The 25010-nt window shown below is 40.3% G+C and overlaps 1 protein-coding gene across 1 annotated transcript in view; it reads left to right on the forward strand.

The window, feature by feature from the left end:
- Nucleotides 1-25010, forward strand: part of PGD (phosphogluconate dehydrogenase) — a 282202-nt gene that overhangs the window by 204177 nt on the left and 53015 nt on the right. Inside the window, exons 10-12 of the mRNA XM_044063148.1 lie at nt 1341-1474; nt 2910-3009; nt 4669-4791. Of these exons, the coding sequence (XP_043919083.1) occupies nt 1341-1474; nt 2910-3009; nt 4669-4791 (357 nt within the window). The remainder of the gene's footprint in view (nt 1-1340; nt 1475-2909; nt 3010-4668; nt 4792-25010) is intronic.

Raw genomic sequence — 25010 nt, forward strand, 5'->3', positions numbered from 1 at the left:
GTTGTGCTTTCCTCGATAGTATAATTTTTCCTCCTGGGTTTGGCAAGCTTTTCACTTCCTCTATACAATCCACCTTCTCTGTGAATGTATTTCCACTTACCCCAGGTAGATAAAATTGCCTTAAATGTGTTTTGTCTTACCATCAGCTCCATCTCCCACTTTCCTTCATCTTTGCTTGCCTGTTACCGAACGCTGTTTAATCGACCCTTAAAAACCGAAACTGCAAAATGCCGAACACATGGAACAGCTATTTTTTTCCCATGGAAAAAAGAAACACACTCCCCCTACTTAAATATACCAACTCTGAGATCGCACCACAGTGGAGGAAATGGCAAAGTCCTGAAAACGGCCCAGTGATTTTTGTTCCTTGGGAAAAAAATCCCTGTTCCGTGTGTTCGGGATTTTGCAGGTTCTATTTAAAATTGTTGATAAAGCAGCATTCGCTATTTTTAAGCGTTCACTGATAAAATAGTTAATTTTGTTTAGTCTTGTTTCTTTTTTGTCTACTTTAGTTCATTCTTCTCCACTGTCTTTCAGTTGATACAAATGTACTCCAGAAAATCATGAGTTGCTAATTTCTGATTTTGGTGAACCTACTGTGACCCTTTACCTCTCATACGTCACTATTGACAATCCTTTATGAATGCATTGAACTGCTAAAATAATATTATTGTATGCAGAGAACAAGCCCTTTTCTTCCCACCCTCTGTTTCATGGATTCCTTTGTTCTTGTTTTGGCAATTTCCTTTCATTACTCGTCTTTTGCCTAACCCTCAGCTTCACCTCCCACCTTCCTTTGCCAACTCACTCTGCCCTTCATTCTTGCTTGTCTGCTCACTTTGTTTAGTCGTATTTCATTATTATTTATGAGATTAATATTTTAATATTTGTTTTAACTTTTAGAATTCTTATTTTGTTTCTGTTATTATATTATTTATTTGAATTTGTATCTTTCTCAAGATCCATACACAGTGTCCCGTATTTACTTTATAAGTAACCCATCGCACAATCCAAATTGTAATAAAAATCTTTTGTTTACCTTGGTCCTTAAACAATTATTGCCTTTCCTTTCAGGTTCTGTTTGTTTTACTTTGAGAGTTTGTTTTACTTTTGAGAGTGTGTAAGCCTTACCTTTACAGAGGAAAATCAAGAACTTACTTGGCTGTCTGCGAAGCAAATGCTGTATTATCCTGATATTATGCATGCAAAACTTGGTTTTTGTTGTTTTCGATCACAGTTTGCAATCGTTTAACATTTATATGAAGTGACATTTTGACATTTTGTAAAAAAAAAAACAGTCAAAAGATAATAATCCGACGTGTTTGTTTTTTTGTTCACAGGCACTTTATGCCTCCAAGATAATTTCTTACACACAGGGATTTATGCTGCTAAGGCAGGCAGCAATGGAATTTGGCTGGACCCTTAATTATGGAGGAATTGCGCTGATGTGGCGAGGAGGCTGCATTATCAGAAGGTAATAAAAAGCATATCACTTGGTAAATGATGTTGACTGCTATCCAATGCATTTTAGATGGGACACCAGGGTTCTGAGGGTACTACATATCTTAAATCCTTACTACACTCGCCATCAATTAAAAAAATAAGAATCAAAATGTTTGGACTGTAACTGTACTAATTATCTAGTGTATATGTATAATGTTTCCTGTGTACTTGTACTGAATATGCTGTTATCCGTTTCTTCTAATTATAAACATTGTAATAGTCTTTGTTCTGGTTATGGGTCTTCAAGCCATCTGACTCGGTGACTTTCCAGGCTGTATTCAGCAGCCTTTCTGGCTTAATTCTGGGCAACACTGTGGGTGTTTTGTCCAAAAGTTTTACAGACTTTTACCTTTCATGATGTGACAGAATCTCTTAAGACACAATTTATATGGCAAGAACACAGTGGAACAGAAATCCTTATTTTTGCAGTTTTTCTTTGTAGCATTTATTTGAAAATGGTAGTATAACCTAGAGATTATCACAAGATCTAAATTCTATCTGCACATTCCATTAGATCTGGGTTGATTATCACAGCTTTCCTTTGTTTACTTTGCTATTCAGAGATGGTAATTTTGCTATATCTGCACATTCCATTAGATCTGGGTTGATTATCACAGCTTTCCTTTGTTTACTTTGCTATTCAGAGATGGTCATTTTGCTATATCTGCACATTCCATTAGGTCTGGGTTGATCACAGCTTTCCTTTGTTTACTTTGCTATTCAGAGATGGTCATTTTGCTATATCTGCACATTCCATTAGGTCTGGGTTGATTACCACAGCTTTCCTTTGTTTACTTTGCTATTCAGAGATGGTCATTTTGCTATATCTGCACATTCCATTAGGTCTGGGTTGATTATCACAGCTTTCCTTTGTTTACTTTGCTATTCAGAGATGGTCATTTTGCTATATCTGCACATTCCATTAGGTCTGGGTTGATTATCACAGCTTTCCTTTGTTTACTTTGCTATTCAGAGATGATAATTTTGCTATATCTGCACATTCCATTAGGTCTGGGTCGATTATCACAGCTTTCCTTTGTTTACTTTGCTATTCAGAGATGGTAATTTTGCTATATCTGCACATTCCATTAGGTCTGGGTTGATTATCACAGCTTTCCTTTGTTTACATTGCTATTCAGAGATGGTAATTTTGTTAGTTTGCTGCTTCCAGTCTGATTCTGGAAGTAAACAATTGTGTGCAGCAGGGTATGGATAGACTGGAAAAGAAAGTGGAAAATAAATGTTAATTGCCATCTATTAGGCAAGATCGCTTAGGAACATTGGCTTTGTTCTAATTGTTTTGTTGTATTTAATATCTCACAGTTTGAGTGTAACATTGCCACTTATTTATTTTTGATGTTAGTACTTTAAAACTAAAAGATCTCACACACTTTGCATTATTGTAGTGTCTTTCTGGGAAAAATCAAAGAGGCATTTGACAGGAATCCTGAACTCCAGAATCTGCTCTTGGATGATTTCTTCCTGAATGCTGTACATAATTGCCAGGTATGTGTTTATGGATATGTATGTACTGACTTACCGTACTTCATCATTTTCAAAGTACTTGGACTTTTCTCTGCTGAGGAGTAATTTTCACTTTATTTGAACGCTTCCCTATGGGTTCCACGATGCTTCAAATTCCTTTTCCTTCTCTTTGGTCCTCCCTACTCCTGCTTCATAGCTTGTGGAGTTTTACCCCAGTGCTCCTGTCCATCAGTGAGTCTTCAAGCCTCTGCTTTCATCCTGCAGTCTAACTCTGAATTTTGAGCTGTGGTCAGAGTGGAACCTAAGGGCATCCTGGGGGAGGATCTCGCCAGCAATAGTTTCCGCAAGGTGGAGAGATTTTTACATTATGAAGTACTTGCTTGTCCCTCCCCCCCTTATACTTATCCTGGATACTCCTCTATTTATGGACCATGCCTTCTCTCAGGGAGTGCCAAGATGAATGTCTGTCCGCTGAGATATGGTATGCGCATCCCTATCGGCTAACATCTCAAATGCTCAAGCAGCTAATTGAACCTGGGATTGCCTGGGTTGCATTTAGGGCTTTATCGCTGTACTTGATGGAGCTGGCTAACAATGCCTCAAATTCCTATCCTGTTAGGATTCTCTGTGGCTCACCACTAATATTCCACCCTCTCTGTCAGCGATTGTTGCATATCATTCATGTTATTGACTGCAGTCAGCCTACAGAGTTCCTTGCTCTTGTTCTTTGTCTTGCCAGGGCCTGATAATACACAAAAGGATGGTGGCCACACTCTTTTCTCCTCTGCCTCTCATCTCATGGCCTTCCCTGCTTTTTTGCCAATTTCTCATCTTCCTCATACTGCAGTTAGCCCTTCCTCCTTACCACTTAGATTAAAATTTCCTCCTTAACACCCCATATTTCACTATGGGAAGAAGAGGTCTTCTCTCTGTAGGAGAGAGCTACTTTCCATCAGTCACATCTTTTGGATGAGGTGAGAGGTGGAGGAGAGAAGATTGTGGCCACCAGATCTGATTTGCCCCAGCTCAGCCTGAGCACACAGAGTGTGCCGTGTATGCAGTGCCCACATTTGTATGGGAATATGCAACCACATCGTTATTCCAGTGAGGTGTATGCAGTTATATTCCTCTTTAGTCCTGTTTATTTCATGAAAAGTTTCTACAAGGAGAGACGTATGCTGAGATGAGCCCTTTCCCTGAGGAAGGAAATGAGCCTTTATCTAAATATTCTACCCAACTCTTCTCAGCCATTTGACTCCAGTTCCAATACTGAAACCAGGAATGGCTGACATTACATTCTGGCACCTTGACATTACACCAGTGGACCAGGATTCGGTCTTTATTTCATTACGGAATGCATTGATTTCATTCAGCTATTCACTTTCCGTATGTATTTATCCTGTTCAGGATTTTAGGTGAACCAGACACTGTCTTAGCAAGCAATGAGCATAAGATATGAACACATTATTTCTGTTTGCATATTTCTTGAAGAAGTAAACAGTTTGTGCCAGCAAAGTAATGAAACTGTGGCTTAGTTTATGCGATGGCATGTTTCATCAGTTGCCTCTGTATTATATTGTTTTTCATAAATGTTTCAGTGTATGCAGTTCGTTGCCTTCAGTACATTGTTTCAGTGTTTTCATTGTGCTCACATTTCCTCTATTTTTGTGCACATTGCAGGAGTCATGGCGGCGAGTAATTTGCAGTGGTGTACAGTCTGGCATCCCCATGCCCTGCTTCACAACAGCACTGTCGTTTTACGATGGGTACCGTCATGATATGCTTCCAGCAAATCTCCTACAGGTAAAGGGCATTTATTTAATAATGATTTAGAGAACATAAGAGGTTTAAAATTTTTCTGTAAATGCAAGTGGACTGCAAAGCAAAAATTGCCATTTTGCTTAATAAATTTAATTGCAAGCTTAGGCCTGACTGTCACTTCTTGTGATTTCTTCAGACAAATGAAGCAACTACATTATTGGCTGAAATGCGGATACACTGGATGATTAGCTAATTTTTAAAAGAAGTATTTCAGTCAAAACTGTCAGTAATTTAGTAGCTGTAACACTCTTCAGTGTAGGAGAGTTTGGATGGCATTCTGTAATTTTGGTCACTAAGTTACTCATCTTTTATTTGTAACAGTAACTTTCCAGTGTTTGTGACACATTACAAGAAACATTCACCTCATAAAGAAACTATTTAAATGGCGAGGGGTAAAGAATGGTCAACTGTTAGGAAAAGGTGCACCGACCTATTGTATACTGTAAAACTAAAGCCCTCTGCTATTCCTCCATTAGTCTTGAACTTGAGTCAGACTTTTGATAGTGCATCGCTAGAAGCTGATTTACATCCCCGGCAACACACACACACACACACACACACACACATAAATGCACACACACGCACACATAAATGCACACACACACGCACATAAATGCACACACACACACACACACACACACACACACACACACACACACACACACACACACACACACACACACACACACACACATAAATGCACACACACACACACACACACATAAATGCACACTACCTAAAAAATAGATCAGGCCCAGGAAAGGTTTAATCTTTTATAGAGAAGCCCAATTAAGGTGGTGAGCTGTAGTTCCTGTAAGACACAGTTGGATTCTCTCAGCCCTTATTTGCCTTTTGTGTGTCCTTGAGCAAGTCACTTAGGCAGGCAGTTCTTAGGGGCACCTGGGAATTTGGGCTAGGTTCCTCATTGGTCTCCTGCATTGCAATCCTAGAACCCAGCTATGAACTTGTGAGTAGATTCAAGATGTTAGTTCCACGATGGTAGTTAGGAGGTCCTAGACAGCACCTGGTCTTGAGGCACTGCCAAATGATAGAGAGAGCAAAATTGTTGATACGGTTGGGAATAAAATTTGTTTACTTTGGGCCACCATGGTGGGATCAGGGCCATCAACTGCCAAATCCATGTAGTTCAGTACCAGGTGTGTCCTGTGGCAGATGGAATGGTTGGCCTAGGGAATTGCAGATATAGAGAGGAAAGATTATTACACTACTCCAGATGGCAGGGAAAGTAGGTGAACATCTGCTAAACTGTGGTTATAACACTGTGGATGCTTACCCTGGATGTTGCTGCTGTTACTGGTACAGTTCTTTGGAGGCTTGCCTAGTTGTGAATAAGATTCTCCCTGTGGATGTATAATGGTTAGCTGCTGAAAGGAATACCCTGTTTGGGATATTTTCTCACTATATTTTCAACAGGATAGAAGAAAAATGGGGAAACAAACCGTAATCTGTCAGTCGTCTGTTTCATCCAACATTACGTTGGTATTCTAGATCTGCTCAGCCATTTTATAGAAAACAGACCAAATGTAAACAACATAGAAAACAAAGGTGGCTTTCCACATCTGAGAGTCCTAGAGGAATAAAAAGGGTCAGACTGGACAGCACCAGGGACAGAGACTTTGAGGAAAGGCCCCCTTCTTCAGCAGTGACAGCTTGTGTATTGCTATCCTATCCCCTATCTCTAAGATACTCGAAAAATGTATTCACCTCCAACTATTACCCTACCTATTGGACAACCAACTCCTAACTCCTACTCAACACAGGTTTATACCAGGACATAGCACCACCACTGCCCTTCTTTCCTTCCTCGAAGTCATTAACTCTGCTTGTGACGCTGGGAACATAGTTTCTACGTTCCTCCTCGACTTATCTAAAGCTTTTGACACTGTCTGTCATGAGCTTCTACTTTCTAAACTCTCCCATCTTAATTTCTCTTCTTCGTCTATCAAATGGTTCTCCAGCTATCTCTCAGCCAGGGAACAAGCTGTAAAATGGAACTACTGCACTTCCTCTTTCCTTCACACCCCAACAGGTGTACCCGAAGGCTCGATTTTGGGTCCTTTACTATTTAACATTTTCATCAATGATTTCCACCAAAAGATCCCCAATGCTAAACTGGTGGAATACACAGACGACTCCACTATCATCTGCTCAGCCAAAACTCTTCCTTTACTAATAAACCTTACGTAAGAAGCCTTCTCCTCCACGGAGTCCTAGATGCTTGACAATCACCTAGCCCTAAATGCCTCCAAATCTAAAATAATGATCTTTACCCCTTCTAGACATACTGCTGCTGACAAAGCATCCTTCTCTATGCTTAGCCTAAACAAAACAACTACTGAAATAGTTCCCCATACAAAACTTCTGGGTGTTCTTATCGATGACTAGCTAAAATTTGATATCCACCTACAAATCAATATTAAAAAGACTCATCAAAAACTTGGTATGCTTTATCGACACAGGCGCTACCTTTCTCTGTCTTCTAGACAACTCCTATCTACCACCTACCTCCTACCCTCCCTTTTGTATGGAGCTCCGCTACTCTCTAACGTCCAATCATCCCTAAAATCTAAACTTTCCTCATGCTATAACAAAATTTCAAAGTTTGCCACAGGATCCAAATCCTCTAGTCACCATTGCAACTCCCTACATGCTCTAAATTTGTTGGAACTCCAAAGCTGCCTAAATTTCATTCACCTAACTACAGCACACAAGCTAATTTTCAAACCTTCTAACTGTCCATCACTCTCCTCTTCCGTAAAACTTTACCAGTCACATAGAACACTTAGATTCACAAATCAGAACCTCTTAGAACTTTACAAGCCTTTACACGCACCAGGGCAACTTCTACTATCATTCTCCCTTGCCAGATTATGGAACTCTCTTCCCCCTTACATTAGAACTACCGCTAACCTACCATCCTTTAAAACCCTACTCCACTCTCACCTCTACTCCCTCTGGGAGTGCTCCTGTACCCATCCTACCTGATTCCTGATACCTATCCCTATTCTACTCTAATCTCTGCCACTGCTTCAATCCATCTCTCTAAAATTCCTTTGCCTAAATACATGTAGTGTATTAAATGAACATAAATTTATTGTTTTTGCTAATATCTTATAAGAGATTGACTCAGCTCATACATTTCAAGATATGTAAAATCTTGCCTTGCTGTATATTGAATGTTAAACTGTTGTTCTCGTATGCTGTACTAATACTTTGTATATTGTCTTTCTGTCTGGAGCTTTTCTCCTCTGGCCTCCATTGAAAATGGGCTACCTTGGCCCAATGGACTTTCCCGGTTAACAAACGGAAATAAATAAATAAATAAATAAACAGTAACAGCTGGGCAGAAGCAATTCCATCTTCCCTCTCTCTAACCCGAGATTTTTGAGAGATTTCCCCTCTTCAGAAAAAAAGAAGCTATATACTCACCATAACATTCCATCTGTGTTGCCCATTCATTCTTCCTCAATGTGTGGGTTTGGATCCGGGCCTTGAATCCAACTTTTTTACAGATTGTGGATACTATAAGCACACAAACTCCTCTCTTAACCTTAATGCAGCCATCTCCCTCTTTACCCCAGATCCTGTTTGCTGCCCTTTAATGTATATAGCAATGAAATTAAAGCTTTTATATGTAAATTCACTATATGGAGCTCAAACAACAGGAACTTCGGTTCCTATAATAATTTCCTATTCTTCCAGAAATCATCCAGAAAAAAGGGTAGGGGGCCGGAGGGAAGGAAGAATGAAAATGGACAACACAGATGGAATGTTGTGGTCTAATGTCAATTTTCATTCATTCCTTAACGTGTGGGACAGAGTCCCCAGCTACCTGAATCCTAGGTGGACTCTAATAAAGGATATTCCTGAGTACTGTTTTTTTTAAAACACCTTTATTGAATTTTCACTTGTGACATAGGCAAATTTACATTTATATAAAAGTAGTCAAACTATATTAACAAGTACACATTTATAGGTTCATCGGTATTTACTAGGTGAACGACCACAAGGGCCTTTTTAAGCCTAGCCATGCATCCCAAATCTCTGACAAGTTCTGATACCCTTGATGAGTGTAAGTAGGGGTTTGGGAGATGAACCATTTACAGGTTACCTATATCCATTGGAGATATAGGTGCCAGACCAGGGATGAATTTCCGGTTTCCCATCCAGTTTGTCCAAGTTGCACTTGAATTGAGTTAGGGAGGAACTCTGCTTCATATGGATGAGGAGCCTGTTCCATAGATGCAGTAGTCTCTGGGATACATACCTATCTCTCCAGCAGGACCTATTTATATCACAGGCAAGGTTTAAGTCTTTAGAACAGGTAATTCTGGTGCTGTTTTTTTTTTTTTTTTTTTTTGGCTATGCAGGAGGTCCATCAGAGTGGGGTCTGACAATGGCCCATATGCCAGTCATAGATCTCCCCTCAAAAGCCTGTAGGTGACAGAATACAGGAGTAGGGCCTTGAGGGAGTCTGCATAGGACATATTACTTATGCCCTGTATTCTTTTAGTGAGGAACCTCTGTGGACATTCCAGTTCTTGGATATGCCTCGTTAGGTACATACCAAGGGGGGAGCATTGTACTTAATGATAGGTCTGATGAATGCTGAATACAGTGGAACAATGACTGCTTTGAACTTAGATGCCATGCCTTTGTTTATAAGTTACACAAGATAGAATGATTTCCTCACCACTGTAGACACATGATGGTCAAAGGGTAGATTACTATCTGTGTGTGTCCCTAAGTCCCTGACTACTGGGTCAACTCTAAGTGGTGTGCTGTCAATATGATAGTTACCAGGGATGGATGACTTCCCTACAGGCTACTATTATGCATTTCTTGGCATTTAATTTTAGTCCATGGCTCTGACACCAGTTGTTTGTGTCAGCCTCTCCTGGAGAACATTTCTGTCAGCTTGAGATTCACTGACAGCTCCTAATTTGCAATCATCTGCAAATTTAGTCAGCCAAAAACCACTAACATTGGCCTTGACTTCTGAGAAGTAAATGACAAAAAGGAGCGGTCCAAGGACTGATCCCTGAAGGACTCCACTTGTGACTGGCCTCTTTTTAGAGGAGGACTCCCCAATTCTAACTTTCTGGGTCTTGTCTGTGAAACACTTGGATATCTACCGGGTGACATATGGGGTTGTACCTAACCTCTTGAGTTTGTCAACAATGCCGGAGTGAGGTATTGTGTCAAATGCCTTGGCCAGGTCAAGGTAGGCAGTCTGAAAAATTTTGCCCTCATCCATTAATTTGGTGACCTTCTCAAACAAGTCCACCAGGTTGAGTAGGCACGATCTCCCCTTGATGAAACCAATCTGGGTTGTGTTCAGTGTCTGTATGTGTATTGTATCTCTATTGATTATCTCCATGATAATTCTTTCCATGGCTCTACATATAAGACTTATGGCTCTGTAGATGGCCCACCTTTGTGCAGAGGGATGACTGTTGCCTTTCTCCATTCATGAGACACAAAACATGTTTGGAGGCTACAGTTAAATAATAATTCCAGAGGCCCTGATAGGTCATGTTTCATGCTGTTTAGAAGGCACCCTGGGATATTGTCTGGCCCCATTTATGCAGTGTTCTTGGTCTTGGAGAGAACATTAAGGACCTGTTCCCTAGTGATAGTAGGGGGGGGGTTATATTTGATGGTATTTCCTAAGGGAAGGTTGAGGGGGGAGAGAGAGGTAAAGTTGGAGCTGAATTTATCAGCCAGGAGTTTTGCGATGTCATCTGGCTTAATATAGGTGGCTACATTACAATGAGCTCTGCACACAATTGTGTATTGCCTATGAGGTTGCAGACATAGCTAAAGAATGCTTTGTGGTTATCCTTGGCCTGGGAGGCCAAACTTACCTCAGATTTGGCTTTGGTAGATTTTAGTTGTCCTCTGAGTTGTTTGTTTAGTTTGATGAGAATGCTTTTATCCTGCTGGGTGCTGCACCTCCTAATTTTTGCCATGATTTTCTTCCTCCTGTTATACAGCCTATTGATTTTGTTATTCTACCAGAGTGGCATGTTTTTTGATTTAGTTCTGTACTTCTTCCTGGTGGGTACAACTGCCTCTGTGCAGCTATTAACATCCTTGTACAGGGTTTCTGTGAACAGTTCTGCATAGGCAGCAGTGTTCTCAGGGTTTATGGGGGCTTGAAATATTTCCGGGTTCTCAATAGCAGGAGGTTAGCCTTAGAATAATTCCTGAATATTCCAGGTTTAGATGGGGGTCTAGGTTTTATTTTTACTTCAGAGGAGACCATTTTGTGGTCTGACCTTACCAGGGAAGGCATTACAGTAGGGGGTGTGCAGCACTCTCCCATATTAGTGAGGACGAGATCCAGTATGGTTGCACCCCTGATTGGTGTATTGACTATCTAGTCCAGGGAGTTTGTGTTTACAAAATCCAGGAATCTCTGTGCATGTACGTTTGGTGTCATATAGGATTTCCAGTTAACAGTGAGGTCATTAAAGTCACCCATGAATATGGTATTTGGTTGGATAGTTAGTGTTTCTTTCTTCTTTCAGCTTTTCCTGGTTAGGGGTAGCCACAGCGGATCAGCTGTCTGCTCATGTTTGGCAGTGGATTTTTTATGGTGTCGAGTTGCCAGCCCGGTGCCCAACCTTCCACGGAAGGCACATACCCGCACACATTCACGCCTGGGGCCAATTTAGTGTATCCACTCCAGCTACAGCATGTCTTTGGGATGTGGGAGGAAACCGAAGCATCCAGAGGAAACCCACGTGACCACAGGGAGGACATGCAGACCCCACACAGAAGGCACCCCAGCCGAGGATCGAACCATTGAACGGATGGTTAGTGTTTCTAATAAGTCTAAATACATGGTATGGGTTTCTTGGGTCATAGAGTGGGACCTATAATGTGCAAGGAAGTGGCATTGGATTTTGCCTTTGGTGATTTGAGCATGTAGTAGCTGAAGTGCATTGTCCCCTTTGACTAGCCTTTAAGTATATTTTTCTTTGATGTAAATAGAGACACCTCCACCTTTAGTCCCTGCCTGTGAAGTAACCTAGAACTGTTGGTGTGCTCTCTGCGGCTTTAAACCATGTCTTAGTGACCACACAGACGTCCGCATTCTCTAGGGTAAAGAGAGCTTCTAGGGAGTGGAAGTTTTTGTTTAGACTCCTAGCATTGAGCAGTAATACCTTTTGATTTTCTTGGATTTGATTTGCTATCTTGGAAGTACTTTCAGTTTGGCATTGCCAAAAAAAGGCACTATGGTGGAAGACAGTGTTTTAGCTAATATTCCAAAGGCTAGAGGGGAGAGGTGCAGACCATCCCTGGCAAAGCAGCATAGTTTGTTGACCATCTCCTTCCAAGCTGACAAATATTGCACCCCCTTAGAATGACACCAGAAACTAAGCCAGTTATTAAAGTCAGTCATCTTTTGTTCATATATTATAATACAACATAAGACCCTCGACTATCCGCAAGACAAGTGAAACTCACTTTTCCAAGCCTGTCCAGAGGTCAGCTTCAGGTGTACTCTCCAGTTCATCTGGTGGAATTGGGCATCCTGAGTCAGTGTCACAACTGCCTCATGTATACAGACAACCCTCTCCTCTTACCTCTAGGCACAAACACTTGTGAGAGATGCAAATACACACAGCCAGACTGGAGGCTAAGCACTCTCAACCCATGACTGTAACAGACGGTCAAGAGGAGGAGACACACTAGCATCACGCCACCAGTCACACATGGATCTACAAAACAAGCACCAGCAATACATACACATAAATACACAAAACCATATTTGGAGACACTAGGTACCAATCTGAAAAAGAAACAGTGCCCTCCAAAGCAGATAAGCAAGCAACCTGCACCTCCAAACACAAGCCAGAAAGCACATAATTCACCTCAGCAGTGTGCCTCATGACAGCCCCTAAGGCAAAACATTATACCCAACACGCTAGTAATAGGAGACTCTATAGTAAGGCACACAGATGTTCCACTCACCAGGCTGAACAAGGAGAAGGTTACTGTCAGCTGCTAGGATCCGCCACATAACACAGGCACTTAGGTCACTCCAGAACAAGTACAGGTATGACACTGTCATTGTACATGTTGGTGTGAATGATCTAAGATGTACCTCCCTAGACTACATGAAAAGAGACATTGAGGAGCTCTCTGATCATGTAGCCCAAGCTGGTATGACCCTGACCTTCAGTAGCATACTACCTTCACCTAGAATGATACCGCAGTACAAAGAGAAAATTATCAATTTCAGCAATTGGCTAAGCTTCTGGTGTCATTCTAAGGGGATCCAGTGTCTGTCTGCCTGGGATGACATGATAGACAAGTCTCGCTGTTTCACCAGAGATGGTTTGCACCTGTCACCCCTAGGCTTTCGAATACTGGCCAAGGCTCTTGCCGTCCCCATAGTGTCTTTTTTAGGCAAGGCTCAAAGGACAAACCAACCACCATAACCAGCACAGGTAACCAAAAACTAAGGGTAATGCTACTCAACGCCAGAAGTCTCAACTACAAAGTGCACGCACTCGAGGCACTTCTCAGTATGGAGAAAATCGATGTTTGTGCAGTGATGGAAACCTGGTTCAAGGCTCCAGAGAGCACCCCAGCACTACCAGGTTGCAATTCATATCCTACCTTCCGGCCTCAGTTACATCGCAGTACATAGGGCAGAGGTGTATCCATATTCATCAAGGATACCCACATCTCCAGGTTAGTGGCACAGCATGATGCCCCAGAGATCATCCATGAGCAACTATCAGCAGGCAAAACCACATTTCAAGTCGTAGCCTGTTATAGATCGCCCAGCATGTCCCAAGATGCTCACTCAGCATTCCTTGAGGCATTGGAAAATATAAAGGTCCTACCCAACACCATAACTTTGGCTGATTTCAACTACCCTGGTATAGACTCGGCGAACTTCCAAAGTTCTAACTCCTATGCCCAGCGGTTCATAGAATTTATAAATTCAAATGCCCTTGAACAACTGGTATGTTCTCCCACTAGAGGGGACAACATATTGGATTTAGTCATCACAAATATGGGCACCCATTGTACCACACCCGTTATCACTCCCTCTGTGGTCAGATCAGACCACAAACTGATAACCCTGGAAGTCCTCACCCCTCCACCTCCTCCAGTCAAAGAAACCATCGTAAAAAACCTTTCCAAAGCAAACTTCAAACTACTTGTGTAAGAAGTGGAAAGCTTCACTATTCCCTTGCAGAAGGATAATGATATCCAGGATGCAGAATCCTACACCTAGGCACTTTATATACATCTTCATGATTGCATGGACCGTGCTATCCCAAATAAAACCAAGACTCCTTCCTCAAGCAAGAAGAAACCAGTCTGGTGGACCCCGGCCATAAGCAAACTGTACAATAAAAGGAGGAGACTTATACAAAAAAAGGCCAAATCTCAAGTAGAAAAATCATCCCTGATCAACATTAGTAAGAAATTGAGGGCCCTCATCAAGTCAACTAAAGCCAATTTCGAAAAGAAGGTTGCCAAGGATGCCAAGGATAACCATAAGGCCTTCTATGGTTACGTCAAAAACCTAAATGGCAACGCTCAGGTCTGTTCTGAGCTAGTACAAAATGGAACAAAATACACTGACCCCACTGACATTGCCAACATCTTGGCTGATAGGTTCAGTGCAAATCCCCCCCCCCCCCACCACCTACAGGGCCTATTACTATTCCAGGGGATTGTGTAACTCCAATTATTACTGATACGTTGGTTAATGAGGCTCTATCTAAAGCTAAAAACACTGCCTCCATGGGACCAGATGGTGTCCCGGGCTGTGTCATACACAAACTCCAAAATGAATTAACCCCGCATCTGAATACCCTGTTCAGTCTCAGCCTCTCGACAGGATATGTGCCCATAGAATGGCGCACAGCAATGGTGGTTCCGCTGCACAAGGGTGTGCCCACAACTGACCCTGGGAACTACCAGCCTGACCAGTCTGAGCTGTAAGGCAATGGAGTGAATCATTATGAAACTCATAAATGGAGAGATTGGGAACCTCCAAACACTTGACCCCACATAGTTCGGCTTTGTCAAGGGCAGATCATGCCTCCTGAACCTGGTGGACTTCTTTGAGGAAGTTACTCAGGCTATAGATAAGGGAAAGGAGGTACACACGGCTTACCTTGACCTTGCTAAAGCATTTGACATCATTCCGCATTCGGGTATTATTGATAAACTCACCAACCTGGGCATAAACCCTTACGTCACAAGATGGATCGCAAACTGGCTCTCAGATCCCACAAAGTAAGAGTAGCGGGATCTATGTCCGAATCCAGACCAGTAACGAGCGGTGTGCCTCAGGGCTCTGTCCTGGGGCCCCTCCTGTTTAGCATATACTTCTCAGAAGTACAGGCAAGCACTGAAGGGCTGTGGCTGACCAAGTTTGCGGACTGCAAACTGGGTGCTATAATAGAGTCTCCGGCCAACATGGATATCCTCCAGAAGGGCCTTAATGAGACTGATGCATGGTGTCAAAGCCATGGTCTCAAGCTAAATGCTAAAAAATGCGTAGTAATCCCCTTTGGAAAAAACAGAGTACCCCCGAACTACCACATAGGAGGTAACCCCCTGAAATCTGAAGAAGCAATAAGGGATCTAGGGACCCAAGTAGATAGTCAGCTTTCCTTTGATAACCATGTCGCCAAGGTGTTAGAATATCACGAAAGGGTTCGCATCAACATCTAAGGATGTAGTGGTGCCCCTCTACTCTTCCCTCATCAGACCCATTATTGAGTACAATGCACCAATTGGAATGTACCTGGCTATGCATATCCAGCAGCTGGAGAGACCACAGAGGTACCTCACTAAGAGGATTACTGGCCTCCAACAGTTGCCCTATGCAGCACGATTGAAAAAAACTAAGGATTTTCTCTGTTGCATACCACCTTCTCAGAGGTGATCTCTGTCTAACATACAGAGCCATGTCCAACCCAGAACTGTTGAACATCCTCCATCTTAGCAAAACAAAATCTACTAGAGCTACATGCTCTAAGGATATAAACCTCAGCACAACAATGAATAGAACATGCTGGAGGGATAGATTCCCTTCGCAAAGACTTCCCTTGCTATGGAACAAGGTCCCTATTTACATAAGACAGAGCCGCTCACTATCACTCTTCAAGAGGAACCTTGACGAGTGGATGGGTAACAGAAAGTTCACACCAGGGATCATACCAACAGCTCTACTAGATAGGGGCCAAGGGTACTAGCTGCTAGATCAAGGGCCTAGGGAACTAACCAAAGGGGCGGTTAATACCGCACATCGTGGCTGGGCTAATATATGCCTTCGGGCAGATAACCCAGTACCTACCTATGAACCTATATTGTGGCAGCATCCTTGGAGAAGGTAATGTGCTGCTCAGTGCTAGGCCCATACCAGCTTGAGACACATATTCTGAGAGCTCTACGGTGTATGTTCATATAGTCTAGGGAAGTACGTCTCAGGTCATTTACTCCCACATGGGCTATGACTGAGTCATACTTGTAACTGTGGTCCAGAGACCTGAGTGCCTGTGTAATATGGTAGATCCTAACCCCTGATAAGCAACTGACCATAACTTTCTCCTTACTCAGCCTGGTGAGAGGGACATCAGAGTGCCTCTTGATGGATTCTTCAGTAATTAGAATGTTAGATTGTGTGATGGCTTGCCTTATAGGCTTAGAGGTAGAGGCTCCATTAGCTCTATGTGTTGATGTGGGTGCTATTTTGAAAGAGTGCATTTTGGGCTGCTGAAGGTATTCATTATGTGTACTTCATCTAGGAGGTCTTTGTGGTTTTGGAAGGTTAAAATTAAGTGCCTTAGCATATGTGGGTCGATAGGTCTGCTTTGAATTGTGTGTGATGGGTGCAGCATGTTTACTACTGATAACCTTATTGACATTAGGAGTAGTTTTATGTGAGAGCTTTGCCTCCAGTGACATTGTGTACCTACATCTCTCACATACCATATCAGTTTGTTTGAGAATTAACTGGTTGTCAGTGAGCACGAGGCAATTTCTACATTGTCTGAAGATGCCCATATCCACCAAGCTGGTAACGGAGACAGGGAAGTTCATATCCATGGCAACAGACCCTTTTTATTGATTAGACAGTTGGAGTGAGAATATCAGTCAATGTCAGGAGTATCCAGTTTGCAACTATGGGGGCAGTGCTTGCCACTGCAAACTAGTTTTCCTGTGTGCAACTTAGGTTCATAGGTAGGTACTAGGCTATCGGCTCAAAGGCCTAAGTAAGCCTAGCCAGCCAGGTTCCCTGGCTTACGCCACCCAAGAAAGTTAATTTCCTTGCCCCTGTCAAGCAGAGCCACAGAAGTGATCCCCAGGGATGTATTTCCTGTTTCCCATCCACTCATCAAGATTTTTCTTGAAGAGTGCTAATGAGCAACATTGCTTGACATAGATGGGTAGCTTGTTCCAGAGTATAGGAAGTCTTTGGGACAGGAATCTATCCCTCCAGCATGTCCTGTTTATTGTGGTGACAAGGATTAGGACCTTAGAGCGTGTAGCTCAGAGGGATTAGGATTTATTTAGGTGTAGCATGTCCAACAGCTCTGGGTTTAACATAGCTTTATATGTTAGGCAGAGATCTCCTCAGAGTAAGTGATATGATACAGAGTAAAGCTGGAATTTTTTGAGATGGTCAGTGTAGGGCATCTGTTTGAGGCCAGTAATCCTCTTTGTGAGGTACTTCTGTGGCCTTTCCAGCTGCTGCAGATGTCTTGTGAGGTACATTCCAAAAGGGGCATTGTACTCTATATTGGGTCTAATGAGTGCTGAGTAGAGGGGAACAATGACCTCTTTTTTTCTAGATGAGAACCCTTTTGTGATGAGGTGTGCCACATAGAAGGATTTCCTGACTACTGTGGCAATGTGATTATCAAAGGAGAGACTACTGTCCACCTGGGTCCCAAGGTCTCTTATCACACATTCGGTGTTAAGTAGACTGCTTTTTATGTGGTAGTTCATAGTACAGAGTTTTTACCAAAGGGGATGGCAATGCACTTTTTGGCATTGAGTTTGAGACTATGCCAATGACACCAGGCATCTGTCTCAGTGAGGCCCTTCTGTAGGATGTCCACATCATTTGGGGACTCAACTATGGCTCCTAGTTTGCAGTCATCTGCGAACTTCGTTAGCCAGAGGCCTTCTGTGTTAGCCTGTACCTCAGAGAAGTAGATACCAAACAGGAGAGGTCCCAGGACTGAACCCTGTCATACTCCACTTGTCACTGGTTTGAAGTCAGATTTGGAGTCTGCAACTTTTACAGTGTGGGTTCTGTCGGTGAGCCAGTTGGCAACCCATCATGTAATGTAGGGATTTATACCTAGTTTAGTGAGTTTAGCTATAATTCCAGATTGGGGGATGGTGTTGAAAGCCTTGATGAGGTCAAGATAGGCTGTGTGAACCACCTTACCCTCGTCTACAGCTTTTGTGACTGCCTCAAAGAGGTCAAGTCAGGTTCAGAAGGCATGAGCTGCCTTTCACAAACCCGAACTGGGTGGGGTCCAGAGTTTGGAGGCTACCAATGTCTTTGTTTGAGTTCCATGATGATACGTTCCATGGCCTTCCAGACCAGGCTCGTCAGGCTAATAGGGCAATAGTTCCCAGGATCAGTGGTGGCTCCCCCTTTGTGGAGTGGGATAACTGTTGCTGCATGCCATTCAGTGGGCACAAAATACTGTTAAATAAATCCTTCCAGATCTTTCACTTTCTTTTGTCCATCTTCCACAAGAATATCATCTATTTCTGGGGACTTTCCTGTAGCTTGGCTATAAATCACCATTTTTAATTCATCTTCTCTTTTCCTGACTGTTAGTAATTGAGTCTCATCTTCCTCTAACCTTGCCATATTTCATTTTTCCATAAATTTTTACATTTGTACTTTTTCTTGATGTCCACGTTTCTCTGCTTTATATAAATGTTCATAAAATTTCCAAAATATTCCTATAGTTGTAGGCTCCATAAGCTTGGCAACAACCTTTTCTGCTTTCTGTAGCCTGAGCCGTTGTGCTAACAGTTTTTCTTCTCTGGAGTTTTTATAAAAACAAAAAAAAAAAAAACAAAAAAAAAATGCAGTTGCTTAACAGTTGTTTAACAACAATATTTTTAAACTCAAGCATGTTATCAAGGTGTAGTCCCTTTGTTTTGTCTTTAGCTGTCTGCAATTGCAGCTCTTCTTTTTCTGTGAGATTCCCTCTATTCTATAGTCCCTCTAAACAATTCTTGTTACTTATTAACCATATCTCTTCTTCTTTTATTTGCATCCTATTTTTAAATTCCACTTTAATTTTATCCCAGTCGCTGTAACTGTATTTTAAGAAAACATTTCTGTCTTCTGTAATAATGTCCAAATAATTTCCACTGCCCACTCCGTAAATTCCTCTTTTTAACAGATAGGTGGGGAAGTGTCAGTGTCTCATTTTTATTTAATTACCCTGTGTTTTAATTTTAGTTATTATTGCTGCATGATCTGAAATAGTTATTGCATGCATATTAAAACTTTCAATTAAATGTACATATTCCTGTGAAATATAATTTCTGTCTTGCTTAGCTCAGTTTTTGTACCTTGCGGAATGTTATGTAAAGTCTCTCTGAACACCTACTGAATTCACATCCTCCATACCAAATATTTTCAAAAAATCTTTTCAAATCTGCCCTCCCTTCTAGGCCCCTCAGATACCTCCTCACTGTTGCAAATCAAGTTCCACTCTTCACCTATAAATAATGTTCCCTGATGAAAGCTGATTATTTCTCCCAGAATTTTCTTAAGCTCCATTGTAGCAGTTTTAGGTGGAATGTAAATACATGCCAGTGTAACCCTCCTCCCTTGCTAGTAGCCCCTTGTTACTACAAATCTACTATCTTTTTTTTTCATCTTCTGTCCCTATTGGAGCTCCTCTCGCAATTAATGTAAGTACTCCCCTTTTTCTTGGTTCCAGATATTCCACTCAATAACAATCATAAAATCTTATCTTTATCAAATTCACATACTCAGTTCTTTCCTAATCTGCCTCCTGTAACATAGCTGTTTGCACTCTGTATTTTTGATATGGTTCACTACCTTTTCTTTTTTGTATATACCCGTGAGACCATTTACATTTAAATATAATACTGAAATTGTCATTATGGTAAGAAATTATTATTCCTACTTGTTATATATAAAAGTTTTTTTTTAATGTATAGTTTCAGCTTTTGTGTTACATGCATGCACTGATGTTTGTCAGGATGTTCTTTTATACATTTGTTTCTTGACATATCTATTTGAACCAACAAGCAAGAGAGTATTTCTTGTTCTGAGGAAGTCCTTGTACTGAATGGGACAAAAGCGCTAAACTGATTGTGATTAAATGTATGAACTTTTTCCATAGTTGCTTCTTTTACCATCACTGTTGTATTCTAAAATGTTTTTTGAACTTTCTAAGTTGTTGATTCTTTTTACCATTGTCGTGGTATTTTAAAAAGCTTTTTAAACTTTTAGCAGAGTCAGAGGCCTGTGGACAGGGCATTGATAGTTTCTTTGCATATTCATTTGAACATGTGTCATATCTTACAAAACATCTTGCTTTAATGAATACCTCCAGAACACCCCCAAAACATATTAACGTAGTAACAACAGACAAAGCTGTGTAATTCTTCAAATAATGAAGTTTAACCTTCCTAATAGGAACAATTGTCCCAAATTGACAGCTGCACTGACAGGCTTGCACTAACCTTTAATGAAGGTTATCCATGTTCGGATGCATAGTACAGCCTGTGTTTCTACTTCCTCTAAGTGCTGTAATTTATTGTCTTTTCTTTTTTCCTCATCCATTGTAGAAAATGACTTGAATGCTTTCAGAAAACATCATCTCCTAGTCCCTGAAAGAAAGAAGCATTCTGTTTTTATTGCCCCTTATCAGACTATCTCCATAGAAACATGAGAACCAGATGTACAATTGGGTTCCACTACACATATTGCAATGTAAACATTTATGGACTACGGGGAAACGCTATTCAGTATTCATTGTATTCAATGATCTTTTATTTATTTGCTTCCCCTTAAAACTTATTAAATCAAGACAAGGGCTTTAATGCTGTCATTCCCTATGCAAAATAAGAAGACAAATATCAATTTATTTTAGTTATATCATGCTCTTTTGTCCAGGCTTTCTTCTTTTTTTTTTACATTGCAATGCATGCATTTCTTGAAACTAAACAAGAAAAAGGAAAGAAGTTGTAAAAAAAAGTAGGTGTACCTGTTTACTTTAGTATCTCTATTGCACATAAAATGAAGGGAAAACATTTTACTTTATAGCATGCAATTGATGCCACGTATCATAAAAGTACTATTAAGAAAAATATTTAGTTTTACTTGCAGTTAACTCATCCCTTACTCTTCCTGTCCTAAATCTTCTTCCAGTCATTAATGACATGAAGTAGGGCATATGCTTTGGAGTTCTCTACAAGTTTATCAAAGTCGAAAATCCAATACATCCGTGTTTTCTTGTTCCATCATGCTTCATAAATGTACTTAATCCTTTGTAATACCACTTTTATTCATCAGTTTCAGATTTTCTGGTTTTCTTCCTGTTGATTTCCATCTCCCAAATCCAGTCACTGATTCATTTCCAACATATACTACTGGTTCTTCTAGTTAAATCTTGTGCTGTTTTCTGTTTCTCAAGCATTTTCCTTTGGAACATTGGAAAATGTTTCACTGGCATAACTGCAGTGGTGGTGCTGTGGTAGCGTTGTCGCCTCACAGTACGACGTTGTCCTGTTCAATTCTCAACTACAGCGTCTTCTGTGTGGAGACATGCGTGAATGGGCGTACCTTTGTTGAAGGTTGTGTGTCAGGGCCGGCAACTCGGCACGTAAAAAAAATCTACTGCCAATCATTAGCGGACCGGAGTTCCGCTGTAGTGACCCCTAACTGGGAAAAGCCGAAAGGCACAACAAGTCTCTCCATGGGCTTTATTATCAAAAGAGTAAGAAGAAAACTCACCTTCTGTTCGATAACTCACTTTTTGTTCAAGAAATATTTGTATTTCCTCTTTAGCATGTTCTTCATCAGAGAATGATTTTTGACCTTCCAGGAAAAAATATTCTGAAAATAGCTTGATACAGCAGTCTTGAATCTCGTACCTGCTTCTCTCCATTCCCTGATTGCTGGAATGAATTTACTCCTATTCTGCCTGGTGTACAGTGAGTACCCATTTTCCACAAGCACTGTACTCTCTCCCACTTTTAGTACTTTGTCCTTCTACCACAGTTTTGTCAGAATCAACTCTTTCTGCTGGTAGGATTGCATCTTTACTATTAAAGGTCTGTGTTGCTTTCTCATGGCCAGGTTTGGAGCTTACCCACAATGTGCCCTTTAAATTAGCAACTCCTGCTGTGGAATACTAGTCCAGTTACTTATTTTTGCTTTCATAAATTAATGCAGTCTATTCTTTGTAGTTTCTCTAGTACAGCAGAAAATCTCAGGTTTTCCCTACATGCTCTGTCCTCTTATTCTACCATTTTTCACATCTCTTCTTGAGCAGTCTCCAATTCAGCTAGCCTTTTCTTCATGTCAGTCTCTGATTTTTACATTTTTATCAGCTCATCTGGATATCTATTTAAAGCTTCTTCCATTTTTTGCTAGCCTTTTGCTGTTTCAGTTGATATATGCTCCTTCAGTATTTCATTTATTTTAATCAGATTTGACTTATTTTTTTCTCTAGATTACGGGAAGTCATGTCTTGCACCATGGCTGGAGTTGAACTGCTTTTTGCTGAACAGCTGCTTGAGTCTTCCCAGCCATTGTTTTCTCCTCAACTTTTCTGATTATTTTTCTTTCAGGCTCTATTAATTTCTTTTTTGCTGGCATCCAGGCAGTGCAATTAATTAATAGACAGTTACTGAAATTTACACAAAAAAACAAATCCACTGGCTCTCTTTTCTGAGTTTCTGTTTTTACACTGCAAGTGATGAAATTAAGCTGTTAGTGTGCAATCAATTATCTGAGAAAGTGTTAACCACTTGCAATTGTACTTTCAGCTCCTCATCTAGTGAACTATACATTTTTAAGTAATCCACAAAAAGCAGATGAGAAGTCATTAAAGAAGTTGTAGCCATGGCCTAATCTGTTAAGTAAAAAATGGTTTAAGGGTAAGACAAAACAGGAAATGTTACAGAGAATCACGCTGGAATATGCCCCTTTGAACTTTTATCCCCAGGATAATAATTTGCCCTTTGTCATAGTGGTTTTCCACTGTTTCATGGTCACTGTAATATAATTGGTCAATATAATGTGTGTAGTATACATCTGTTAGTATTTCTTTAACCATGAATGTGGGATGCTGTCAAATGTTTTTTTTTTTTGTAATCTTTGTCATACTTAGATTCTTAACCTTTTTACAATTCTATATTATGACTTCATTTAGTAACGAATGATCCTTTTTTGCCACATGACTTTCTTTTGTTACCCTTTTTTCTTATTGCCATAACTGAGTTCTTTTGCTAAATAACTATAAACTCTATCTGCAACAGTTCCAGAATATAGGTTGTAAATCGTTGAAAGGCAAGTTATTGGTCAGTAGTTTTTAGATGGCTTGCAGATTCATCCTTAAGGAGGAGTATCATTTTTCCTGCTAAGCAAGTTGGTGTCTGTTCGGGATGTGCATATAAATAATTCTTACTCGGGTATATCTTTGTAAAAAGATGTTAATACTTTCAGTCAAAAGTTGGGTACTAAGTCTTGCCCTAGGGTCGGCCAGTTAGGAGTTTTTCTTAATTTTGTTTCAGTTTCTATGGCTGTTGCTTCATCCCATTTATATTCTTTACATTTTAACTCCTCGCTGTTTCTTTTAATTTATCTGTCCATTAAGCATCTTTGTTATGTTCCACAGGATCTTTGTATATATTTCTCCAAAATGTGTCTTATTTCTTCTTTTTTTCTAATGTTACTTCTATTCCTTTTGCTTTGTTTCCCATTTCTCTATAAAACCTTTTTGCACGGTCAGTGAATTGCTTGTTTTGTGCTTTTCCTTTATATCTGTCTGCTTATCTTCTAAGTTTTTCCTGTCTGTGCTAATATTATTTGCAGTAGTTTATGATAGATCCTGGGCTGTTTGGAAACTCTGCTGTCTTAAAAAAACTTTTAATAACAGGATAAGCTCTTTCACAATAACAATTGCTTCATCAAATCACATAAGTTTGAAGATGCAAAATTAATATATAGTCACCCAACCAATGGTTACAAATGCATTTCCAGTTACTAAGCAACTAATTAATTTATCGTTAAGCCTTAAAACAATACTCTACCTTCCTAAAGAATTGTAGAAGCACATAGTAGCCTGAATCTCTGAGCACATATAAAATGTATCATATTGAAATACACTCACATATATGCACTTACTAAAATACAAATACATATATACAACTATATACACATATATGCACATGTTCACACATGTATATATGCTTCCCTATACAAACTGATACACACGTCAATACACATATAACTAAAAAATACACACATACCAACAGTCATACAAACAGTAATAAAATCAAAATACATACATATAGATACACACACACATGCATATATATACTTATATGATAAAATAGTTATTTCTTCTTCAATCTGTGTGCCTTAAGGACAGGTTTAGCCCTGGTCCTTGATGTGCTGTTAGCTTAAAAATCCAATATACCTCTTTCTGCTCTGTTCTGTTTATTATATCCCCTTGCTTAACATCTTCATAAATAACATTTTATTTATTTATTTAAGTTTAATGACCGGGAAAATCCACTGTGCCAAGAAGAGCCCGTTTTCAGTGGAGGCCCGGGGAAAAAAGCTCCACAATAATTGCAAGTTACATTTCACATATTACAAAAGGACATAGTTCATACAGCTAATTAAATATTTACAGATAAGCTGCATGATATTTGCAACTGACTTGTCACAGTGTTACAAAAATGAAATGACATAATTTAATACAGAAATTTCAACATTTACATAAAGTGATTTTTTTTTTGTTAAAAACTCAATTGTAGGTTTAACATTTCAAAATGTATAGCTACTAGCCATTAGTAAGTTAGGCAAATATTATGCATGGAGAGGGTAATAGTATATTTGAGACTGGGGAGTATAGTACAATAGATATTAGAGAGAAAATTAGTTTTTA

The sequence above is a fragment of the Protopterus annectens genome, chromosome 2.part1 (genome assembly GCF_019279795.1).
Source record: "Protopterus annectens isolate FY-2018-M chromosome 2.part1, PAN1.0, whole genome shotgun sequence".
NCBI lineage: Eukaryota > Metazoa > Chordata > Ceratodontiformes > Protopteridae > Protopterus > Protopterus annectens.